The 7,566-nt window shown below is 33.6% G+C and overlaps 2 protein-coding genes across 2 annotated transcripts; both read left to right on the top strand.

Moving 5' to 3' along the window:
- Positions 1-259: 259 nt before the first annotated feature.
- On the top strand, positions 260-3,541 carry LOC143531741 (uncharacterized). Its single transcript, XM_077026984.1, has 9 exons — positions 260-443; positions 903-1,012; positions 1,097-1,215; positions 1,296-1,393; positions 2,086-2,173; positions 2,257-2,373; positions 2,482-2,575; positions 3,126-3,280; positions 3,369-3,541. Exons 1-9 carry the CDS (start codon positions 382-384, stop codon positions 3,411-3,413), a joined length of 888 nt encoding a protein of 295 aa, XP_076883099.1. The 5' UTR covers positions 260-381; the 3' UTR covers positions 3,414-3,541.
- Positions 3,542-4,728: 1,187 nt separating this feature from the next.
- LOC143531740 (plant intracellular Ras-group-related LRR protein 3-like) lies at positions 4,729-7,152 on the top strand. The gene is made up of 3 exons (XM_077026983.1): positions 4,729-4,953; positions 5,815-5,981; positions 6,458-7,152. The coding sequence occupies exons 1-3, from the start codon at positions 4,762-4,764 to the stop codon at positions 7,074-7,076; spliced, it is 978 nt and encodes a 325-aa protein (XP_076883098.1). The 5' UTR covers positions 4,729-4,761; the 3' UTR covers positions 7,077-7,152.
- The last annotated feature ends 414 nt before the right edge of the window (positions 7,153-7,566 follow it).

The following is a 7,566-nucleotide window of genomic DNA, read 5'->3' as shown; positions in this document are numbered from 1 at the left end:
GAAATTTTTGGAGTTTTGTGCCCAAATCAATCATTTTGTTAATTAATAACTAATTGATTGTTATGCTTTCAAATTACTTTAAATAAAAATTGAAAATTTGGTTCGGTTCGGTTTTTTTAGTTGCTACTTCATTCAAAAACCAACCGTGAGTTTGGTTTTTACAATAGCTTAAAACCAAACCGGTTGATTTTGTTTCGGTTTACTTTTCTCGGTTTCATGCACACCGCCACGTGTAACTAGATTAAAAGTTTAGTGTTTATGTGTGTATTATTCTATGTTGAAAAATTATATAGGGTTTTGTTTTTGAAGTGATTTAAAATTGGTTATATGACTAATTACATAGGGTCTTTCTGAACAGGTGAATTATAAAGTTGGTTCAAAATGCAGAACGATGAGGTTATATGGCAAGTCCTCAGGCACAAGCACTGCAGTTATATGACAAAGTGAGTGTTTCAGCTATGGCTATCGACTCATTTTATGTATTACTTGATACGTTTTACTTCTTAGGAGAAAAACTGCATAAAAAGTTTTTTACTGTTATAAACTATATGCTATATGTCAGATTTTTTTTAATAAATAACATATTAGTTGCTGATATTTTTTCTTCATAAATTTAAAGGATTGCTAATTTTGTTTTTGAATAATTGGATTTATTATCTTAAATTTTTTTGAAACTACACACTCATTCAAATCCGGCTATTAACCGATGGTTAATAGGAATAACTAAACGATCTTTTACAATAACTAAAGTAACCGAACCAGTTATAACCTAAACCGATTGGTTATGAAATATTTAAACCAAAACTGATAGGTTATAAGTTTGGTTTTAGTCGGTAACAGAGTAATGCTCAACAGTGTTTTTGTCCCAGTTTTAGTGGTGTAAGTGTGTAATTTATTAACAGGATTACAGCTGGAATTTTTTGTCGGAACCCTTACAATATAACTGGAGTCTGTAACCGGAGCTCATGTCCACTTGCTAACAGTCGTTATGCTACCATACGCGATCATGAAGGTACTGTTTATAACATAGTTATTGACTTCTGTTTTGTCTTTAATGTTTTTTATATAACGGATTTCACAACTTTTTTTGATGCAGGAGTCTTTTACTTGTACATGAAAACCATAGAGAGGGCACATATGCCAAATAAGTTATGGGAAAGAATCAAATTGCCTCGCAATTATGAACAAGCCCTTGAAATTATTGACAATAATCTGGTATACATTTATTCAGAATGTTATTTCTAGATATTTAAATTTCATATTGTAAATTTGTAATCACTTTTGTGAACTGTCAGATGTACTGGCCCAAGTTTCTTGTGCACAAGGCAAAGCAACGGTTGACTAAAATGACCCAAATGCGCATACGCATGAGGAAACTCGCTCTTAAAACAAGGTTGGTTGACATCTCATCTTTCTATATTTCAAAATGATAAATATACAACATAGCGCTTGGACTTCTACCTTTTCCTTATACTATTAAGTTAAGGAGAAACTTCATATATATATATACATATATCTTTCTAAAAGTTCAAAGTTTTATAATATTATATTTATTGGTTAAAAACATGATCATGTCAACTTACTCATTCAATAGTTAATAAAATACATATAACAGCTATACATTCTATCTATCATACCATTTAGGGACAATTTTATGCATATCTTCCTAAAAGCTAAAAGTTTCATGGTGTTTACACTTTATATTCATTCTTTTAATAACGTTCAAATTATCATTATTACGAGTTTTACAGTTCACAAGATAAAGTCAATTACTTAACGATTTGTTCACCAAGTAACTGTAAAAGATTATAATCGCATATGCACTGAGATGATCCACTTTTTACAGAAACAATGGTTTTCTAGTTGTTTATCAAGTGAAGTTGATTGTTATAAGTAATTAAATTGTTTTCTTACCGTGTGATGAGCTACATATGATTTTTTTAAATATGATAATCTAAAAATTGGAAGGATATATATGAGTTAGTTATTTAAAGAAGGTGAATATGTTGCTCTAATTCTATTGAATTCTATTGAGTTTATATAAACTGTTTTATGTGGTTGTTTTTTTACTTTTTAACCATGTAGGGAAAAGATAATGACAACTCCTAGAAAAGAAAAGAAGAGAGAATCTAGAAGAGAGGAGAAGGCGGAGCGAGCCGCACTTTTGGATAAGGTTACACTTTTATAAAATGGTTTTAGGTTCTTGTAAAACATTTTTACAGCTTTTAACAATAATATTGTAATATTGTTTTACAGGTTATCGAGAAGGAAGTGCTTGAGCGTTTAAAAAATGGAGTGTATGATATAGTTAATGTTAATCAAGCTGCGTTCGATAAATTAATTGATCAAATTGACCAAGAAGAAGAAAAAGAGGTTGGTCATAGGAGCTATGTAATTTGTAGTTGAATACGTAACACAGAAGCATTCAATGTTCTTGTTTTTGTTGTAAAAAATGCATTCTAAACGCCTTTTGTTTGACAGGCTGAAATAGAATATGTTGAAGCGGATGACGACATGATGGAACTTGAAGATGATTTAGAGGATATTGATTTTTCAAATGAAGTTTATGGAAGTGGTAAGATTCTTATAGCTGTGTGTAGGGGTGGCAAATGTGACCCATTGGGTTGTATTAACATGTATATAATGGGTCGGAATGGGCCAAACTAATCAAACTTAAAATGAATATGATTGAAACGTGTCAAAACGAGTTGACATTTCTTGAAGGTTTTTTTTTTAATGGAACGAAAAACAGAGGAAACTTTTTAGTACTTTTATTTTTTTTAGTTTTTGATTTATATTTCGAGTTATGATTTTTAATTACTTTTTTTTTGAATTTTTTAATAAGGGTCATTAAAAAGTTCAAAAAAAAAACAATCAAAAAATTATAACTTGAGATATAAATCAAAAACTCAAAAGGTAAAAATATTAATTTTTTTTTGCCGTTTTTCTCGTTCCATAAAAAAAAACTTGAGAAATGTCAACTCGTTTCAATCATTTTCTTTAGTTTGACCCAGTATATACATTTTAATACAACTCATTCAACCCATGGGCCACATTTGCCACCCCTTGTTGTGTGTGTAACCGAAAACAGTTTTTGTTCTTAATAATATCCGGTTAAATTACAGATGAGGAAGATGCTGAGGACGTGGATGATGAAGATGACGAGGACGATGAGTCGGAAAAAGTGGTGGTGAATCGAAAGAGGGGGCGGCCGGATTCCAAATACAATCTTAAGAAGCAGGAGAAAGATGCTAAAAGGAAAGGAAAAGTACTTGTTGAGGTACAAATTAGTGATATTTTACTTTATATTTTGAGTAATAATTATAACTTATATGAATGTAATTTGATGATGTGTTGGTTTGGTATAGGTTGAGCATGAAGAGGCAGATAGAAAGCAGAAGGCAATTGCATGAGTATGATATGCTGATTTTTGGTTCATTAAAAAGACTTCAAATGAATGTTTTCATGTGGTGGATGATGTGTTGTAAAAGTTTTGATCTTTATTTAATATCTTTGACTTTGTTATTTTTGATTAGTTATTTAATATCTTTTTTTTAATTAAGAATCCGGTTTATCAACAATTATAAAATTGGGATTATTGTCTTAAAATGTTAATTTTTTTACTTAAAAACAATATTTATAGAAGAATGTTTTTGTTATTTAATCAATTTTTCTTGTAATAAAGAGCTAAATTGTGTATGTCTTCGTATGTTATATCTTTCGTGCCTAGTCGTTAGCTGATTTTCAACCAAATTGTCTCTTGTAAGTAGTTTTGACTTGTTCACGCGTATTTACTTACACATGTGTGAGTATGAGTATTTATGTTTTTATTCATCTATCTTGTATAAAGCGGGACTTCTATATATTAAAAAGCAATGTCGATGCTCTCACACAATTTCACTATTCATCATTTTCTTCAATTTCGACCACACATTCTATATTAAAACCATCGTCGGGCCAGCCGCCAGCCCACCATTGATTTTCATATGGTTCTCCTAAACTTATATAAGATTTTCATATTATACATCTAAAGTTCAATAAAGTTACACAAACAATCCCTTACTCAAAGCTTACACAAAAAACTCCTAAAAATCTATACGATGATCCTAAGCTTCTAGAGCTTAAAACTCTGAAGCAATACTCGCGTTTCTCCTTAATAGGGAGGAGCTCGGTACCATACCATTACTAAACCCAGATTTCTCAAAAAACTTGGTATCAGCCGGAAATAATTTGGTACGTTCCAATACCAAACCGAAACAGTTGCGATCCCGAAGCCTCAAATAGCTGGTACCAAATCGATACCGACGGTACCCGTTTAAGTACTGACGCCATTTTCTCGTCCATACTCCGCACACGCGAGTTAATACCAACTAGCTGTGATTATTAACCTAGTTTAGGTTGCTTCCAAATTTTAGAGGTGTACAAACCTGTTTAAAACTCAAATCCTGTTTGGGTTGAAACTGATTCGGTTTAGTCAACAAAAGTCAAAACCGGTTTATGATTGGTTTCAATTCGGGTTGGAACTGGTTTCTGGACAAGGTTACGATCGGTTTTATGAGGAAAATCACAAACTGGTTTATACATAATCAGTTTCGTTTGATTTTCTGGTCGGTTCAGTTAACCGGTTTCCTATTTTGAAAAAAAGAAAAAATGAAAATCAGAGTCAAAGTCTAACATTTGACAAATTCAAACATTCGACAAATCAAATCCCATAAAAGGTCTCAAGTCTCAACCTGCGACTGTGTTCACAACCAGAAAACAATGGCGGACATAACGAAGGTAGACGATGATTCAGACGAAGTCAACCTGGAAGTTATACAAGTACTAAACAAAGCATCTGATGAAGTCGTTGACCGGGTTGACCTTTCCGGTCAACAGTTAAAGTTTCTTCCAGAACAATTTGGAAAGCTAGCTGGTTTAGTTCATCTTAATCTATCTAATAATCACTTACAGGTTTTAATTGTTCATTTTAATACCCTGATCATATATAAGTTGTTGTAATATGCTCCAGAGAGGATTCTTTAATTATTATAATATCTTGTTTGCTTTTGCTGTCCTAGCCGAGCCCGAACTCGACTTGCCTCGAGCTCGGCTCGTTTTGACTTGTAAATAGCTCGAGTCGTTTTTACAAGCTCGAGCTTGGGTCGTTTATTATTATTATTATACATTTTTGTATGTGGAGAAAAAACATAAACGAGCCCAAGCTCAGCTCAGCTCAAGCTCGTATGCAGTACCTTAAACGAGCCAAAGCTCGACCAGAGCTCGGCTGTCGGGCTGTGCAGTGAGATATTAATAGATAGTAGCCGAAAATAGTCAAAACTTAAAATACACAAGGCTTGAGCCTGGGCTCGATAAATAAGCAGGCTTTGTTTGATGCTCGGGCTCGGCTCGTTCGACCTTTTAATTGATACAATCTCGAGCAGCTCGGCTTGCTTGCACCACTAGTTGTCAGTGATTAGTTTTCAACTTCTGGGTCGATCTGAATTCTTCAAAATTTTGGTAGTTTTGTTTGCAATTAGGTTGATTTTATACAATATTTTGCTTATGGTGTAAAAATCATGATTAGTCACCGATTAATTGGAGATTAATCGCTAATCGGTATGCTACCGATTCAATTTCATCTAACTTGGCCCAAATTATTCAAAATCTGTTAAAATTTGGTCAAAGTTGGTAAAAACCTTCGAAGTATTTGAAAACTAATACTTATTAATCCAATCCATATTAATCGCTAGGCGGTACCCTCATCGAGTGACCAGCTCCTAGCGAGTTCTACAACACTGCTATTCACTTGGTTTTATTTTTGTTGTAAAACAGGTGCTTCCTGATTCAATTGCAGGGTTAGTGAAACTAGAGGAACTTGATGTTTCATCAAATCTTTTAGAATCCTTACCGGATTCCGTCGGTTTGTTGACCACTCTCAAAATCTTGAATGTTTCCAGCAACAAACTTAATACCCTTCCTGAAAGCATCGCCTTTTGCAAGTAATACTTCAAAACTCTTTATAGTGGTGTAAACAAGCCAAGCCCGAGCTTGCAAAGGCCTAAGCTCGGCCCGTTTAAAGCTTTATCTTCAAAGCTCGGGCTCAACTTGTTTATTATTTATTTAACTATTTTATTTATAGCGTTATAATTATTTACATATATATTTATATTATATATAAATTATTTTTATCATAATTTTGTATATAATAATAGTTATTTTATAAATATAATAATGAAAAGTTTTATAAATAAAAATCTCGTTTAGGCACGCGAGCCGGCTTATGCTCGTTTATTAATTATTTAATATTTGAGCCTCAACAAATTCTCTAGATTGGGCTCGAGCTTGTTTAAGCTCAGCTCTATTTATGTTTTTAACGGGCCGATCTCTAGTAGCTCACAAGCAGCTCGGTTTGTTTACACCAACTATACTTATAACTTTATATACTCATATGTCAACATTATTTTTTTATCAACAGGTCATTGGTAGAACTACATGCAAGCTTCAACAACATAAAGCTCTTGCCAACAAACTTCGGTTTCGGACTAGCAAACCTTAAAACACTCTCAATCAGCCTCAACGAGCTTCGTTTCCTTCCAACGACCATTAGTGAACTCGAGTCTTTAAGCCACCTAGATGCTCATTTCAATAAGCTTCATGGCATTCCATCTTCCATAGGAAAGTTAACAAATCTCAAAACTTTGAACTTGAGTAGTAACTTCAGCAACTTGACCGAACTACCCGACACGATAACTGATCTTGCAAACCTTAAAGAGCTTGATATTAGTAACAACCAAATCCAGGTTCTACCTGAATCATTTGGTCAACTTCAGAAGTTGACTAAACTAAACGTGGATCAGTGTCCGCTTATAGTTCCTCCTATGGAGATTGTGGTTGAAGGAACCGAGGCTGTTAAACGTTTTATGGTTAAGTGGCGGGTTGAGAATATTGCTGCGGAAGAACAGAGGCGGTTGGTTGAAGGGAATGATGGGAATCAGGGTGGATGGTTGACTTGGGGAAGTAATATGGTTAGTTCATATTTTGGTCAAGGTAAGTCTTCTGGTTCTAAAGATGCATATTTGGATCAGTTGTTGTAAGTTTGTAATATTTGAAGTGAACGTGTGTATGTTGTCAACTTATGTTGCATAAATATATGATAAGAAATAATGTTGTTTAAAAATTAAAATCTTATTGCTACTACTTGTTACTTCAAGGCGAGTAATCGTTGTATCTAAAGCAATTTCGTCCCTATAGAGTGTTTCGGGTGATTAGCGACACGTGTAGGATGTTGAACAACTCAACACATAAATGTAATAACTCGAATGAACTATTGTATTAGTGTGGCGAACGATGGATATAAAAATTTTTGTTCCATTTATAGTGAATCATGGATGCTAGAATTTTGTTGATGAGGGTTATTGGTTTCGTTCTGCCATGACTTATCAGGGGATCGACCACAACTCTCGACTAGTAGGGTGTCAACCAGCTAACCCAAACATTCCACACGAACAAGCAAATACAATCATCAAACGTTTAGACATGTCACACTAGACTCCTTTTATTAGCAAGCTCCGGCCCAACAAGCAC

The sequence above is a fragment of the Bidens hawaiensis genome, unplaced genomic scaffold (genome assembly GCF_021521415.1).
Source record: "Bidens hawaiensis isolate Kalapana, Puna unplaced genomic scaffold, B.hawaiensis_p1.1 tig00009224_1, whole genome shotgun sequence".
Lineage (NCBI taxonomy): Eukaryota > Viridiplantae > Streptophyta > Magnoliopsida > Asterales > Asteraceae > Bidens > Bidens hawaiensis.
Note: the sequence above shows the minus strand (reverse complement) of the source record. Positions and strands in the feature narration are given on the sequence as shown.

Excerpts from the sequence above, each read along its gene's own strand:
- LOC143531741 (XM_077026984.1), top strand. The coding sequence starts at position 382 with ATGCAGAACGATGAGGTTATATGGCAAGTCCTCAGGCACAAGCACTGC. Across the intron at positions 1,013-1,096 it reads TACCATACGCGATCATGAAG|GAGTCTTTTACTTGTACATG; the intron begins GTACTGTTTATA and ends TTTTTGATGCAG. Across the intron at positions 1,394-2,085 it reads AAACTCGCTCTTAAAACAAG|GGAAAAGATAATGACAACTC; the intron begins GTTGGTTGACAT and ends TTAACCATGTAG.
- LOC143531740 (XM_077026983.1), top strand. The coding sequence starts at position 4,762 with ATGGCGGACATAACGAAGGTAGACGATGATTCAGACGAAGTCAACCTG. Across the intron at positions 4,954-5,814 it reads TATCTAATAATCACTTACAG|GTGCTTCCTGATTCAATTGC; the intron begins GTTTTAATTGTT and ends GTTGTAAAACAG. Across the intron at positions 5,982-6,457 it reads GAAAGCATCGCCTTTTGCAA|GTCATTGGTAGAACTACATG; the intron begins GTAATACTTCAA and ends TTTTATCAACAG.